Genomic DNA, 17,557 nt, shown 5'->3' with positions numbered 1-17,557 from the left:
AAAAGAGGGCTCTGAAATCTGTAACATTCCACTAATCAGATAATACTCTGTCCTTACTACCAAAACTGTAGTTGAGGATGAGTAAGAGGGGCTGAAAATGGAGGCAGATGTGCTGAAATCTTGCTGTGAATAGTTTTGTTAAGGAGGGAAGAAAATGTCTGAAAGACCAGAGCTGTGGTCTGAGTGGTAACTGGAAGAAGTCTAGGGAGCATTGCTACTCTCACCCAAAAGTTGGAACAATTAAATGTAAGTGGAAGAAGGGCACTGCGAGGCCTTGAAAATATCCGTGGTAATGCTGTGTTAGGTGCAAGAAGAGTGAAAATATTTTGCTGTTGGGGTAGTGCTTAGAGTCCTTTATCTGTGTCCCATTAGCCATGTTTTATGCTAGACTTTACGTGGATCTGTCTGCAGTGGGAAGAAAACATGTTACATCAAAATACACTATTAGCCTGCAAATTGGCTGGAATAATGGCATACTAATTTTAAAGACATTGCAGAGTCTTTTTCCTTAACCCCTCATTTCAAGTTTTTACTGCTTTCTGATTCCTTGTGTGGTGAATATTGGGGGGTTTGGGATGTTTCTGAAGCACTGGCTCCATACTGAGTTCTCTGAGCTCGCATCAAGGGGAGTGAAGTAAGCTAGGTGGCAGTGGGGACAGTTTCTAGTTCTGATTTGAATTATACTCATTTCTATATAAGAACAGGATGAATCACTTGTTTTTTGTCTAAACCCTGAAAAAATGTTTCTCTCTACACCCACCTGTTTTGGACACTACAAGAGCTTGTACTTCAAAATAGACAAATGTTTGTGTAGGACAGCGGCTTAAAATGCAGCAGCCAGAAGTGTCCTTAAAGGAAGAAGTCCAGAAGAATGTGAACCAAAACTACTGTATGATGACCATGAATTCCAGTTTTATTTCTTCTGTCGTTTTTGGTTTATTCCTTTCTCTTATGATGAATGTTCTTTTTGAATTTCAGAGTAATTGGTCTGGAAGCTCCCATGATTCAGTCCAATCAAGGAGAGTGGTCATTTCTCACAACATGGATAAAGCACTGAAAGAAGGTAAGTTTTACCTTGGACAGAAGATCTTTAGACTGAACATCTCTTGTCGTCTTAGCAAACCACGATTGCATAATATTCCAGAATTTTGCAATATGACCTTGGATTATTCCTTCATGCAAAATAGAAGTGCAAGGTCCTGGTTTTTCCAAGAGATCCACTGTAGTATGCAATGTGGTGGTGATTTTTTGCAGCTTAACTGGTATTTTGTTAATTCAGTGCCTGTTTTTTACAGAAGTATATTTTAAGGAGGTTAGGAAGAAGTTCTACATAGAGAGAGTGGCTGCCCATTGGAATGGGCTGCTTGGGGAGGTGGTGGAGTCGCCATCATTAGAGGTGTTCAGGAGGAGACTTGATAGGGTGCTTGGTTGCATGGTTTAGTTGATTAGGTGGTGTTGGATGATAGGTTGGACACAATGATCTTGAAGGTCTCTTCCAACCTGGTTTATTCTATACTATTCTAAAAGAATCCTTAATACTCGTGCATTAAATAAAAGGGTAACACATCAAAGATTTCTGATTGTTTTTTTGCTGAACCAATAAATCCTAAAGACTTTTGCAAGCAGTCTTCTCATTTAGTACAGCTCTTGCCATGAAAACTGAATATACAACATTAGTATTTTTGGGTGATACAGTCTATGAAATCTGTGGATCACTGTACAGTCACTGTACTTGTAAAATGTGAACTAACGTCATACAGGTTTAAAATATCTTGTTTACAAGTCTTTAAAATGAAAAATAGCTGCTACTTCTGCACATATCTTTTTCAACTGACTCCTGGTAATGCAAAATATTGTTGTAGAACTTGAGATACATTCAGAATCTGAAACACTTTTTTTTTCATTTGTTGTTTAAAAGATTATGCTACATTGAAACTTAGACAGTTTGGAGGAGGAGAAGGAGGAGAACTGGCTTGCATATTTAAAGAAGGAAACACACAAGGAGTTATGTACTATAGGTCTATAAAATTTGATGTAACTTCAATGTTTTATGAATATTTTATCCAATTCTGTGTATTTTTTTTCCTCTAAAGATTTCTTTGCAACACTGTTTTTTCCTTATTCTTTTTTTTTTTTCCACATTGAATATATTTTAAAATCATCATTGTTTTAAAGAAGTGGCTTGTGTTATGAAAACTTTTGGGGATGTGTAATGTTTTTGAAGTTATTTTTATGAATAGCTGTTAGCAGGATGGGTAGCTGAAATATAAAATTAGAACACTTTGCTAGCTCACACTTCTGTGAAGGTGAACTATTATAACAGACCATAATTTGGTTTTAGGCACCATTTTCATCTGAAATCTATGAGATTAGAGGACTCCTGATGATGTGCAAGGAGTCGTATAGTTTAAGTGTTACATGTTTGAAACAAGCACTTGCAAGTTATTTGCTGTATTCTCCCATGTGTACTTTGATAACCTGCATTGGAGTTTATGGAGATTACGTCAAGGCTTAATCTTAGAGTTGGAGGGAGTGGGGTAATCTGGAGACAGACAAACGGGTATTGTGCAATACTGGGGGAAACAGAGTTGTGCTACACTTCCCTCCTCTTACTTGCACATAGGAGTAATGTGTCTGCTACACTTCCCTCCTCCTACTTGCACATAGGAGTAATGTGTCTGCCTTCATCGAAGGTATTTATCGTGCAGATCATTCAGCTGGCTCTGTCCTCATTCAGTAAGGCTTAAAGAAAGTTACCAAGAATGTGATTCATTTTCCAGAGTTTGCAAAATTGTCAGGGCTGGAAGGGACCTCAAGGATCATCTAGGTCCAGCCCCACTGCCATAGGCAGGGACACCTTCCCCTAGATCAGGTTGTCTGGGGTCACATCCAGCCTGGCTTTAAAAGCATCCAGGGATGGGGCTCCCACCACCTCCCTGGGCAATGTGTTCCACTGTCTCACCACTCTTATGGTGAAGAACTTCTTCCTAACTCCTCTAGCTTGGATCCATTCTCCCTAGTCCTATCACTACCCAACACCCTAAAAGGTCCCTTACCAGCTTTCTTGTAGGCCCCCTTCAGATACTGGAAGGCCGCAATAAGGTCTCGTTAGACCCTTCTCTTCTCCAAACTGAACAACCTGAACTCTCTTAGCCTGTCTTCATAGGAGAGGAGCTCCAGCCCTCTGATCATCCTTGTAGCCCTTCTCTGGACACATTCCAGCATGTCCACATCTTTCTTGTAATAGGGGCTCCAGAACTGGACACAGTAATCCAGGTGGGGTCTCACCAGAGTGGTATAGAGAGGGAGAATCACCTCTCTTGATCTGCTGGCCACTCTTCTCTTAGAATAGAATAGAATAGAATAGAATAGAATTAACCAGGTTGGAAGAGGCCTTTGAGATCATCGAGTCCAACCTATCATCCAAGCCCATCTGATCAATAACCTGACTCCTTCAGAAAGGACCACTCACTTTCACTCTGAAATGTGTAAGAGACCTGAGGACATCACAGAAGGAAGCAGACACTTCAGCCACAGAGAGCAGGGCTCTAAGCCCCATATGGACACATGAAGCAGGCTGAGCCTGGCTGCAGGCTCAGCACGTGGAGCCGCCTCTGCACACAGACTGATAAATCCTGGCTCAGAATATGGCCATGCACTGAGCAGCCCAGAACAGGCTCTCACAGCCAGCTTTTCACCCAAGGTAGCTCACAAAGAGCACTGAGTCATCTCAGGTGCTGCTTGATGCAACCCAGGACACAGTTGGCTTTCTGGGCTGCAAATGTACGCTGGCGGCTCACATTGAGCTTCTCATCTACCAGCACCTCCAAGTCCACTTCTTCAGGGCTGCTCTCAAGCCAGACACTGCCCAGCCAATTTGGTGCCTGGGTTTGCCGCAGCCCAGGTGTGAGACCCTGCACTTGGTGTTGTTGAACCTAATTTTTTTTAATCAGATAGAAACCAGATGTATATTGGAGTAGGATGCAGAAATAAAGTTATTCTTGGTACCATAATAGGATGAGATGCAGAAATAGTATAAGGGGTTTAAAAGGAACCCTTGGTAGTGTGCCCTGTGGAAATCAGAAACTTCAGTTTTAATGTCCAGAGAGGTTTAAGCTGTGGTGAAAATGCAGTTTGTGACTTAGACAAAGCATGGCATAAAGACCATATGCTGAGGAATAAAACTTCTAATTCTTTCCAACTTAACATTGAAGATACTCAGAAAAGAGCTGGTTTAGGAATGACTAGGAAAAGTTTAAGACTGAGAAGGTTCACAGTAGCTCAGTTTGTAATCCATTCCTGTTTCCATTTTTTTTTTTCTTCAATACATTGGCTGTTCTTTCTTTGCCATCCAAAAAAAAACCTGGAATAGAATACCTTCATATCAGCAGGTGGTGGACAGCATGACTACTTCTACATTTTTGTTCTTTTATTCCAGGTTTTCCAGTTATGGGAAGTAGCAACTTGGAGAGCAAGGGATTTGTAATTTGCATGCCACTAGAGCTCTTCTCATTTCTTCAAAGAGGCTGATGGCTTTTGACCTGAAGCAATTATCTTGTGTATAAGCAGATTCTCTCTGTAGCTACTGCAAAGGCAGTTTATAACAGAGCACCTTTTACTGAGTGGCACAATCAGGGGCTTTATCTTTCTTCAAAGTTCTAAACCAGTGCTGAAGATGTTCTTCTGTGGGTTCTGGTCCTGGAAATTGTGTATCTATACATAAGACAAGAACTTTAAAATAACATTTAAACTTCACCAGATTGACAAGCAGTAGTAATACAGCAATTTTATCTTGGTTAGTGTTTTAAACATCAACAATGAAAGCTTGCCTCTGAGAAACCTAGCGTTGAGGGGGATCTCTACTGTTACATTAGCCATCATGAGAAACAGCAGTAAGTGATAGTCTTTCTGGCGGTCTGCCTTGGTAAACTCTTCAACATGTCTTCTCAAAGCTTTTTAGAAGTAACTGTAATGAGAGCAGTAGCACTAGAATAGAATAGAATAAACCAGGCTGGAAGAGACCTTCAAGATCATCGAGTACAACCTATCATCCAACACCACCTAATCAACTAAACCATGCAACCAAGCACCCTATCAAGTCTCCAATAATAATGATAGTGTAGACCACCAAGACTTCCCCAGGAGTCTCCAGGCCAGACAAAAAAACTTCAGTAAGCCTGAGGAAGTTATAAAAACAGCTGTTACTGCTGTTGGAGCCAGGCAGACTGGCATAGTCAACAAAACCTGAAGTCTGCCTCCTCAAAGAAGGTTAGAAAAGTTAGCCCGAAGTTGAGTTTGAATAGTTATGCCAGAAGTCTGTGCTTAACCCAAGCATAGGTAAAAAGCAAAGGACCTTCTGTTATGACAGCTCACTTGCCTTTCTGCTGTTTCTCTTTAGAGTAGCTTTTTACCCTCCATTCTCACTGAAATTTGGAAAGCAAACTTGTCAGATCTGGTTGCTTTTATTCCAGGCCTTAGTGACTAACAGCCAACTCCTCTTCTGTTATGCAGTTCGACAAGGATGAGACTGTGCTTTTCATTCTACCACATGTAGACTTAAGCAAGCTTTTTTGATTTTGAAAGGTGTCTGTGTCAATCTATCTGAGATACTGAAAAGAAACATTTTACTTTTTTATTAGAGTGATCAGTCTGTCTGAAAATAAACAGGACAATATTGCTTGCTCTGTGACAGCTCTGGAATTTTTAGTTGTCTTGATGTTATGAATGCTTTTATACAAGTTCACAGTTAAATAAAACTTTATTACTAATGATATAAAACAATACCATTTGTGTTTCTGTTTCCTTAGTGCCATACTTTAGTGCTAATCAATATTACACTGATGAGAATTACAGTATCTGTATAGTCCATGCATTTTTGCCAGCTTCTGCAATCTAGATCTAAAATGCCGTTCAACAAAATGCCTTGAAAAGTCGCATTCATTTAGGCAGGAGACTTTCCCTTCTCCTGAGGGTTTAATCCTCCAGTTCACACTCCTACTATCACTAGAGGTTTTGAGTAGGTGTTGTCAGGTTATCATAGTTGATGGGGTTTTGGGGGGTGGGTTTGTTTTAAGATTTTGCTTCTCTTTACCATAGAGATGCAAGGATAATATGTTCAGAGGAGCCAATATCACCTAATTTCAGCAGTGCTGTTGCTGCTTATGTGGAGACAGCCCTTTCATTAATTTTGATGTCTTCAAATAGTTTTCATCATCTATGTAATTAAGTTTGCCTAAGGTTTACTAGTTAGTTGCTAATTACCTTGCACCACTCAAGAGTTGCCTATCTGTTAACTCAGTCATGCTGTACTTTTGCTGGTGGTACAGTGTGTGGACTTTCTAGTGTGGGGGTTTTAGAGTGGCTTTCCTGTGATAAGCTGCTTTACTGCATTTTTTTCAGATGATTCTCATTGTAGCCTGTTGGTGTAGTTGAAAGGATAGGTATTCAGTAATCATCCTTAGTTTCAGCCGAAGGAGTCGTGTATGTTTCTATTTCAACCATCAGTCTTATTTCAATAAACTTAAAAACATTATGGTGTTTCGATAGCTTTCCTGTGATGGTCATTGGCTGATAATTGTTGCCTGTGTTTTGGATAGCTTCTCATCTTGCCAAAGCTGTGTAATAGAGTTGTTTGGAGTCATCTTTCTACACTGAGTACTAAGCCCTACCTAGAAGGAACTTCTGTTTACGTTGATTTACATCTCAGTTCTAAACTTCTTTCGTATCTCCCACTGACAACAGAACAGTATGAATAGGCAGTGCCTCTGAGTGCTGTTTCATTCTTAATTGTAGGATACTTCTTTAAGCTGCAGGTACATGGTGAGGGAAAGCTGCGAAATAGCCTGGCTACTGTGTGGTGTGTTTTAGAATAGAATAAACCAGGGTGGAAGAGACCTTCGAGATCATTGTGTCCAACCCATCACCCAACACCATCTAATCAACTAAACCATTTTGAGTGGTCAAAACCAGAACAAGTGTAATGTTATAAAAAGATTTTTCCTTGTTAAATATGCAGAAAGAGAAGGCCTTGTAGTCTTAAATCTCATAGTCCTTTTTTCCAATCAGTAGTACTTGAGTGACTAACACTGAAATATGGGGTTTTTTCAGTGTTTTTTGTGCGTTTCCTTGTTTGGTTGTATTCTTTTTTTGTCCTTTATTTATCTTATGCAATGATACGGTAGCCCTCTTCTACAAACAGGCTTTTAATGCCTCTTATTGCTTACCTGGTAACTTTGTGTGTTCAGACTATATCATATGGTAGGTTAGGAACATGTCTCTTAAGAGAGGCTGTGCTCAGTCAGACTTGTGCTGCTGTTGCAGCATACTGTTTGGGCTAAGGGCTGTAGCTGCAAGCAGACTTGTCTGCCATGTGTGTAACTGGTCTCCCAGGAACTTAATTTCACCTTTCATTTTATTGCCCTGTACTCTGTAGTCTTTGTGTTGCCCTTCACAGTCTTTGTCTCTACTGCTTTAGTAGTGACAGGAAAATTGGTCTCCATGTTACTTACATACTGTATTGGATCATTTATGAATGTGTAAAACAGCACGAGCCATAGCACAAATTCCAGTAGAACTTCACTGGTGAAATTCTGTGGTGAAAATTGACTATTTATTTATATCCTTTCTTTTTATCTCTTAAAGTATTTTGTGGCAGTGACATCTCTTATTTCAGAGTGACTTATCCCTCAACCATGTGTTGAGGTGACCTTGTTGAAAATACTTGGAGAATTTAATTAGATTGTACCTGTGGATCAGATACTGCCTGTGTTCTTGTTGACCCCATGGAATAACGCTGTTAGGGATGTAAGGCTGGACATCCCTTTACAAAAAAGATTTTTTTTCCCCCCAATATATCTCATTTCTCAACTTAAGATGCACATATAACATATTAACATTTAAAAATTTGCATTAGCTTCTGCCACTCTCTATTGTATTCTTTTTTTCACAGTTCTCAGAAAAATAGTTGTTTGGGTCCAAAATGTGAGCAAGACTTAGTTTGGATTCACGGTCTCTCTGCTACTGGGATTCAGACACTTAGATGTAAGAACTCTTGACAAAGGCTACCTAGGCTAAATTATTTGAACAGAAAGCTGTCAATTTATTTTAACACAATTTCTAGATAATTTTAATAGATTTTGTCCCCCTTTTGTTTATGCATTTGGAAACGTCATGATTTTTCTGCACATTCATAATAATTATTAAAAAAGCAACAATGTGGTGGAATGAGAGACTGTCACAGTATGATCTTTAGCAATGCTTCAGTGCAAGGGATCTTTCTGTAATTTACTGAAGTGCCAAACCAGTAACTTTTATCAAAGTGGAAAGTAAGAAATAGTGGAGCCACATGAATACTTTGTAGCATGGGCTTGCACTGTCAAATGAGATGTACTTTTGACATAAGAAGTCTGAAATCAGGATGTCTAGTGAAGAAGCTACTCAGGTTATCAGGAACACAACTTATTTCCCCCCTTCTTGTTCAGGTATCTTTCTGATAGATGCAAACTGACTCCTCTTTCCACCCCAGCTTTTCCCCCATCTTCATGTAACTGCTAAAAATGGCTTGTGCATGCACCTGTTCTCTCCTTGACCTCCATGGACATCTGCTATAGTGAAAAATCAGTAAGACTGTCAGCAGACAAACTTTGAAAAGACAAGTCAGAATGGTAGAAGGTAGTGTTGCTATGGGACTTAAAATTACAGTAATCTTGGTTATTGTTTGTAGCTACGGTTTGGCACACCTTGTCACTTTTGAAGTTCATGCTGTCTCACTAATCTGCTTGTTCTCTCTTATCTCTAGCTCTTCCGATCCTATAAAGTACTTTCTGCAGTGTTGCTCAGCATTGTGTATGTCTTTTGAAATCCAGAAATCTTACCATCTCTCCTTTTAGCTGTGACTTGGGAGTGGAGACTGTTGAGTTCCTATGTAAAGAAGGCTACTTTTGGTCTGCAGCAGCCTAGACATAGGTTATATGACAGTTTGAATAACCAAATCCACTGACAAGAGACAGGTTATTAGTTTGAGGTTTGTATGCAGCTAGTAACCTGACTGAGCAAATCCACTTACAGGCTTTGCTTTGCAAAGTGACCTCCAGTAACCTGTTAGGTGCAGGTTTCTGTAGCTTTGGCAATCTTACTTTCTTTGGCAAGAATTTAAAGCCCAAAGACAGACATACAAAGCCTGTTACCTAATTTTTGAGCAGAAGGGTGGAGAATTATGTTCTCCCTGCTTTGGTGTGCCACCTTTGGTAGTTCTTCCTATTTATTGTTTTATTTCTCCTTTCAGTATTTGACTACAGCTATAGAGATTACATCCTGTCCTGGTATGGGCAACTCAGCAGAGATGAAGGGCAGCTGTACCAGCTACTATCTGAAGATTTCTGGGAGATTGCCAAGCAGCTGCGACAGAGGCTGAGTCACATTGATGTAGTTAAAGTTGTCTGCAATGATGTAGTGAAAGCTTTACTCTCACACTTCTGTGACCTTAAAGGAGCCAACGCCAGGTAAAATTTTCCATGCAATGTGGTTGTGTTTTTCTATTTATTTTTTTTTTTTTAATTTCAGATGTTCTATACCAAAATAAAGAACAGTATAACACTTCTGTAGGCAACCGGTAAAGCTTTTTGCCAGTTTTAGCGATCAAGCAGACTTCAGGACATCTGTAAGACCTGCGGAAGGAAACATTTGCTCTCCTTTTCACAGAGTTCAGATTCACTGCTGTTTCCATTTGATCCTTGCGTCCTTTGCTCACAGTAGGAGGTGGGCTGTGTGAGCAGTTCTTGCAAGCAGCACGAACCTAAAGGAGAGGCACTGTCAGAGCAGTCAACAGACACGAAGATGGGTATTTGCACCTTACCCAAAATAGCACCAAGGTTAATTCCATTCAGTTTCTCATTTCTTCTAGCTTGGGGAGACAAAGCCTTGTGGTTTCTCTAATTGGCCTGACCTGCAGTAACAAGATTTTTCTACTGGAAAAAGTGTTGGCTGGATTTTCTTTCTCCCTTTAGGTTATCTAGCTAATTCCATGAATTTGCTTTTTGGCAAAGCTCCCTTTGTACACTTAGAAAGGTCATCTGTCCACTTAATATGGGAGTTGCGCCCAAACTGTAATTGCAAAGGGGAGCCCTTAGCCTATGCAGTTCCCATATCTGAATGGATTATTTGTGTAATTGTTTGTAGAACTGGGGCTTTTGTCCGGCCTTACCTGTGGTTTCTGTCATCCTAACCGGGATATGTTTTGGTCATTCAGATTTAAGCTAAACATTTTATACTATGAAGTTGTTTTGCCTACAGTTACATTCATGTGTTTTTAACACCCCTCCAGAGAAGAAAGATAACTTTTCTGCCTGTGACTGGTTTGTGTGTTGCCATTCACACTTTATATTCTGGAGAAGAAGATAGGGTTAATGTATCTATGCTGACTTTAAGTAAGCTAATGTGTAGGATATAAAGACAAGAAAGTAAAGGGTGGTTACATTCAAGAAAAGAAAAAATTAAGATGTATGCAGATTGCAGTAGATATTGCACTGGATTCCAAATATTGCTTGCTTTCAGCTCTGGAATGTAGTAGAAACTCCTTGGTCAAGTAAAGCTCTAGATTGTGCTCCACAGTTTTTAAGCATTATGCTTGCCCTTGCCCTTTTTTAAGGTAAATGTACCTTAGTCAGTGCTGGATAAGGCAGGCTACATTAACTGAAGGTGTTTAGGAAGAGACTGGATGGGGCACTTCTTGCCATGATTTAGTTGATTAGATAGTGTTGGGTGATAGGTTGGACTCAATGATCTCAAAGGTCTCTTCCAGCCTGGTTAATTCTATTCTAATGAAAAACATCCTATCAAAAATCAATGTGATAACAGGTTGAAAAACCCCAACAAACCCCACAGCTGTAACTGTATAGAATACATAGAATAAACCAGGTTGGAAGAGACCTTCAAGATCATCGTGTCCAACCCATCAACCAATCCAACACCACCCAAACATCTAACCCACGGCACCAAGCACCCCATCAAGTCTTCTCCTGAAAACCTTCAATAATGGCGACTCCACCACCTCCCCAGGCAGCCCATTCCAATGGGCAATCACTCCTTCTGTATAGAACTTCTTCCTAACATCTAGCCTGAACCTCCCCTGGCGCAGCCTGAGACCGTGTCCTCTAAGATTTTGTATGGATTGAAACTGGACCTTCTGACTGTTTTTCACATATTGCAAGGCTGTGAATTCACAAGGAGGGATTTTTTTTGAGGTACCTAGCAAGATCACTGGTGTGATGGAAAAACAACAAAACACAAAAACCAGACCAAAACTGCTTTTCCCCTATGTTGTGCAGAGTCTGGAACACATTTACAACACTATTAGCCAAGTGCATCCTGGAGGGTAGGGAGGGTAGTATTTGGCCATTATTGGTTTAGAACAGCTTTTATCCCTTTCTTCATTTATATTTTGTTCATGTGTCTGTCTTTGGCTACTTTAAGCAGAATATAAGCAAGCTGAGCACTCCAGTGCCATTTTATGTGATAAAGGATGGACCATGAGCCGAGTAAGGTGTTATGTAATGTTGGTATGTGGGTGCAGCATTGTCTGTGGTGACAGCATACTTTCCAGGGGCTAGAACTGCCTCATCCCAGGAGTGTCATCTTGCTCTGATGACATGTGTTTATTGAAAGCATGAGGCAGCTCTTTTTTAAGAGTTAGCTTGATTAATCTTATATATGGCATCTATGGAAGTATTGGTGTTGGCTTTGTCATTTTTTATTCTGCATTTGGGATTTGGTGTGGTTTGTTTTCAGAGGGTCTTTTTTTTTCCCTGTATATACTTTTTTTTCAGGTGTATTTATGATGCTGGCTTGTTAAATACATTTCTTAGAAAGTTCAAATAGATCAGGCAGGTTTTATTCTGCTTCACTGTCAAGAAGCTTAGAGATTTGAGGGTGATACAGGTGAAGAGATGGCAGCCTGCATGTGGTTCTTGTAGTTCTCAGAATCAATTTAATGACAGCACATAGTGAGTGTGGAATGTACTGATGAAAGTAATTTAACATGAGTTGCATGTGCACTTCAGCTCACAATTGTGCTGATTGAGACTTAAATGTGATTCTGCAAGACTCTCTCTTGAAAGACTAATTAAAGAAATAGCAATGCTGAAGGGAACATTTTTATGATTTATTTATTTAAAGAGAAAGAACCCTTACATAATTTCCTGTAGAACTGTTGATGTTTTTATGAACTCTTTGTTTGGGTTTTTTTCCCTTTTTGAGAGTGGGGTGGGTGGTGTTTCTTAACATGATTTATTTATTGGCTTTCTTCCTATTTTCAAAGCAGATAGATGTATCTTGTTTGCCATCAGTAAGTTCCTGGTCATACATGTCTCCTAATTAGCGTACTTATTGGAGTTTCTTGCCCTTGAAGCAGTGGTACTGCTAAACCTACTCCTAAACCTGCAAAGTTGCAAATGTCATGAGCATTGTTGTCAATGATAACTTTGAGGTTGGCTTTTAACATTTTTCTTTCATCCCTGTTAGGATTAATTTTTAAGCTCTTCCATGCCATTGTCAGGCTATAGGAAAATGAAGACAACACTTTACACTGGGAGCATATACCAAACCACAAATACCAAGAGTCTTTTAAATATTACTGACTATAATGAGTCTTCACAATGCATAGAATTACCAGATGGTCCCAATTCTGTCCTAGAGAAAAAGAGGTACTTCATGAAGACCCTATATTGGGAAACCTGGAAGCTTAGTCATAGATGGCAGTCCAGTATTACAAAACTGCTGTGGTTCCCACAGTATCACTAAGGTTGGAAGAGACCTCGAGGATCATCGAGTCCAACCTGTCTCCACAGACCTCATGACTAGACCATGGCACCAAGTGCCACGTCCAATCTCCTCTTGAACACCTAGTTCCTAGTTCCCATGTTCCTGAAAGATGAGGAATTATTATTGAAGAGGTGTAGATACTGGCTCAGAGTTACTTAGTTACAGCATGAGAAGGAAACAATGATATTTCTATAATGTTGGTAATGTTTTATTTTCAGGAATACCAAAGCAAATTTACTCTTCTGCTTTCTATTATAAAGTGCTAGATGAAATTGCAAGTTTGCAGCAAATGTTGATATTGATGGCTTTTTTGAGGTACACATTCAGTAATTGCACAAAGCAATTTTGGAGCAGGGGATAATCAAAGAAAAGTACCACTTGGAATAGGTCAGGTATGAGGGAATTCCCTTTGACACGCTCTACCTATGGATCTATAGTCACTGATGTGATGGTTTGCGGGGGCAGCTGAAGGAAATCCATTTGGTTTCTAACTCTATGAAGTATTACTGGATAGTGTTAAAAATTCAGAGCAGGCTTGAAGATTTCATAAAATGAAAATTATGGAAAAGGAATTTATTCAGGGTGAAGGCTGGCATTGTAGCTCAGGGGAGTGAAGGGGAATATGAGCTGTAAAGTATGGTGTGCAAAACATGAGTTCTGTCTGCTCTTTTAAATTACTGAAGTCATCTGCATCTTGATAACACCAATACATGTCACTGTTACTTCATTCTTGATTGTTCAAGAAAACACAAATGAATTAGGTTGGCAATTGCCATTATTTTTCTGTTGCCTAAAGCAGATTAAATGATCCTGGTTTAGGAAGCCTGCATTCTGCCTGTTTTGGAACTGTTTGCTAGAGTGCCACATTAATACTAGTTCGCTGCACACGATTGTACTTGGAATTTCTGGTTAATTGGCTGGGCTTTCAAAGATCCTTCTAAAAATAGCTGCACACATTTTTAGTGAAGAGTTTTCTGTAATTAGTAAGTGACCTTTTGTTTGGAAAATCCAACCACATGGTCCTAATAAGACACATTCAGAATTGGATAAGAAGTAAAGTAATGCCTCTGTTTAGGTTATTTAGTAGTGCTTAATATCTTTAGTGACACTGGAGAGATGTAGCATCACTCTGCTTTGTGTACACACATGCAAATTGCAGTTGTTTCTTTTCCTGTTGGTCTCTGCAAAATGAACAGTGCTTTTCCTTTCTCTTGATCATGTTTCCACACAGTTGAAGATCTAAATTTTATATCAAGCCTTAAGGATATGCCTGATCAGGACATTTTAGCTCCTGCTCCAGAATAGTAAACAAATATGGTTCAGTTAGCTGAGCTATAGTGTTTATACTTCGGTCTTCTGTGATTGCTCACTAGTTTTATTTGTTTATTTTCTCCATTTATATTTTTTTCTTTCTTTTTTTTTTTTTTTTATGGTATCAGTGAAGGGAAAGCCCAAGTTAAAAGGAATGCTGTTTTCTGGGCAGACCTTTCATTGACACATAATATATTTTCCGTGCAAGCTGGCAAACAGTTTAATATAGAGGCAAATAGAAAATGTTTTATGTATAAATGCAAAGGAGAGCATAAGCCTGGATGTCTTGTCTTGTCTGTTTTACCACTGGCAAATTGATTTATTTTGTAGCTATTAAGCCGCCTCCTAAGCTGCTTCTGCTTTCAGTCTCCCCTTTATTTCTCTTGCCCAAACTGCGTGACTGTTGGCAACACAACTGTTTGGCACTGATGTGCAAGGCTTGTTTAGAGATGAATTTCCTAAAGGCTTTGTTTCTCTATTCTTTTTCATAACAATCAAGTGGAATTCTGTGCCTTTTTCTTTCTAGATCACACTTCAGATAGCATTTAGCTAGGAAAGTAATTAAAACATCCCCCCTTCTAGAGAGTCCTATCTTCTTAGGTAATGGAGATATCTCCAGAACAAGTGGTCTGTGAACTGGGGAGTATTCAACTCTGCTCTCCCCTTGCATTCCTTTAGGCAGGAACACATTAGATGAATTATAAGGGTAGGAATCAAATATTTGCCTTTCTACTTGTTTATTCAGTTACATTTTCCATTTGTGTTCTGTTAACTGCGTATCAGAAAAGTGTTGGCATAGGTCCAGCTCAACCAAGCTGTATATATGGGCTGTTGACTGGGAATAAATTTGTACAATAGGGACACAAAGATGATGAGAAATGACTTCTCTTGCATGGATGATAGTATAGGTGCCAGTTCCAAACAGACTGGCATTTATAAATATGTAAAAGGTGAGTGCCAAGAGGATGGAGCCAGACTCTTCTCGGTGATGCCCAATGATAGAACAAGGGGCAATGGGTGGAAGTTGAGGCATGGGAAGTTCCATGTAAACATGAGGGGAAAATTTTCACAGTGAGGGTGATGGAACACTGGAACAGGCTGATCAGGGGGGTTGTGGAGTCTCCTTCTCTGGAGATACTCAAAACCTGCCTGGATGCATTTCTGTGTGATCTGGTATAGGTGATCCTGCTCTGGCAGGGAGGTTGGACTAGATGATCTTTTGAGGTCCCTTCCAGCCTTTAACATTCTGTGATTCCTCAGGAGACTAGTAGAGAGATACTGAAGGCAAAGACAACTAATTTCTGGTGATATTTTGTGTATGTTACGGCCCTGCTTTGTGCTTTGCACATGTTAATGAAGTATAGCTAATCATTATGCAGAATCTCAAATAAATAAGGTAAGTGTGCAGAAAGGATGGGCTTGTTTGTTCTTGGTCAAGAAGAGTAATGGCCACATACTTTCATTTGTAACTCTGTGTTGTTGTTAATAGACAGGAATCAGTTGTTAGTAGAGGTTAGTTTGTTGCTAGCTGTGACGTTCCTTGTAGGTCATCCTGTTTGCCAGTATTTTACATATGCTTCAGTGTTTCTAAGTGACTGACTTTGAGTGGACTAACCTGCCCAGGGAAGTAAGACTTCAGTTCCCCAGTAAGAGGTAGCTGTACATAAAAGAGCCAGACTTTCTGTCTGCCAGGAGTCTAGTCTGCCTGGGACATGCCTGGTTTTGGGTAAATAATGAATGCCTTTAGGGAGAGCATGTGATGTGGGAACGTTTGATGCAGTGTAGAGAAGGCTGTAGGATATGGCTGGAGTATGCAAGAGGAATGGAAATGCACAAAGGAAAATAGCTAGGTACTGAGCTGCCAGGGAGAAAAGATCCTACCAGAACAAGATAAACAGCTTTCTGAGCGCAGTCAGCTGCACCGCCAGTTGTGGTTGATAATGAAGACTACACATCATCTTCATAAACCACTGCTCCTCAGAAGAATGTAGTATTTATACCCAAGCTGTTCCAAGAGACTTGTTCTGAAATTTGTCTTGTAACAACTAACACTCCTTCCATGATCCACATTTGAAAATGAAACATTTGATTCAGGATTGAGTAAGAGGCTTCAGTCAAACTGAAACCACGCATCATCTTTGCATTCCTGTTGTTCTGAAAGTTAAAATCTAATTTTGGTCACCATGAGATGAATTAGTTCTATGATTAGAACAGAATTAGTGCTATTATCAGAGTATTGTTACTATTCTTATGTATTTGCTCCATGCTGGACTGACTAGCAGATCAGTTGTTGACACAATGCTGCCTGTCACTAGTGGCCATATAGCGGTGTCTAACTGAGGACTTTTAGTTTGACTGTATACAGTTGTCAGTCACTTCCTCACATAAAGAGGCATTGGGCTTGGAGCAGCTCTAGGAGTAGTCAGTTAACTCCCCTGGACAGCAGCCTCTGTCTCAGGGAAAGAAGCAGATGTTACAGATGACAGTAGGAGGCACTGGTACGAGACATCACAAACCTGAACCTTTGAAACACTGTAGAGCCTTCTACTGAGAACCAGTCCTGGCTGCCTTTGGAAACTACTGTGGTGCCTCACAAGTGACATTACATCTGTCTCACTGTAACCACTGGCATGGTCACCTTGCCGTTAAATTGTTAATCTGTGACTGGAACACATCAGACATGGGGCCAGGAAAGAACTGTAAGGGCACCTTGTATCTGCTTCTGTATCTATCTATAAAGGAAAAGGTGCTGCAGTGACCTGCACTAAGGAGTCTCCTTGGCACAGCCAATCAAACATGTTCTATGAAGTCCAGAAAACCGTTGATACCTGTGAGGAGATGAACTGATTAGTACTGGGCACAAAATGAAGGTGAGGGAGGTTTGCTCCCTGTTTCTTTCAGAGCAGTGATCGGAAGAGCTGTTAATGACACAGGTTGTGCTATCATGGGCTTGCTCCTACAGCAGCATGTTGCTGTGCATGGTCAGTGGTGCACAGCACCCATTCAGTGTTTGATGCTGCAGCAGAGACAGAACCACCCTTCACCATTAGCTCTGAAAGGCTGTCTTGCCTTCTTCACAAAATGTACCTACCATGATTTCTAGGAGCAAGGAGGACCTGTTTGCCTGTTTGGTGGTCAAGGAGTGTATTGATATGTGTTGCTATATAGTATAGCTCCCTCCACCTGTCCTGACTCCAGGCCTGATATACTTTCTTTAAGTTAGAAGCCTAATTCTTTTGCCAAATGCAAAATGAAACCAGCAACAAATTTTGGATTTCTTCTATCCATTGATTTCCAGCTTGTATAACCTTAAGAGTTAGTAAGTGGGTGATAGTGACTACTTTACCCAACAGACTGAGACTGATGTTGGCTGAGAGAATGAGCCAGAGGCAAGAATCTGACTCCACTGAAGGGAGGCATGATGGGCTGT

At 40.1% G+C, this 17,557-nt stretch overlaps 1 protein-coding gene across 1 annotated transcript in view; it reads left to right on the top strand.

Annotated features, from left to right (window-relative positions):
* Positions 1 to 17,557, top strand: part of SNX25 (sorting nexin 25) — an 87,944-nt gene that overhangs the window by 12,365 nt on the left and 58,022 nt on the right. Inside the window, exons 2-3 of the mRNA XM_054161899.1 lie at positions 979 to 1,063; positions 9,284 to 9,500. Coding sequence (XP_054017874.1) covers positions 979 to 1,063; positions 9,284 to 9,500 — 302 coding nt within the window. The remainder of the gene's footprint in view (positions 1 to 978; positions 1,064 to 9,283; positions 9,501 to 17,557) is intronic.

This window comes from Dryobates pubescens, chromosome 1 (assembly GCF_014839835.1).
Source record: "Dryobates pubescens isolate bDryPub1 chromosome 1, bDryPub1.pri, whole genome shotgun sequence".
Lineage (NCBI taxonomy): Eukaryota > Metazoa > Chordata > Aves > Piciformes > Picidae > Dryobates > Dryobates pubescens.
The sequence above is the reverse complement of the archived record's forward strand: the minus strand, read 5'-3'. Positions and strand labels throughout refer to the sequence as shown.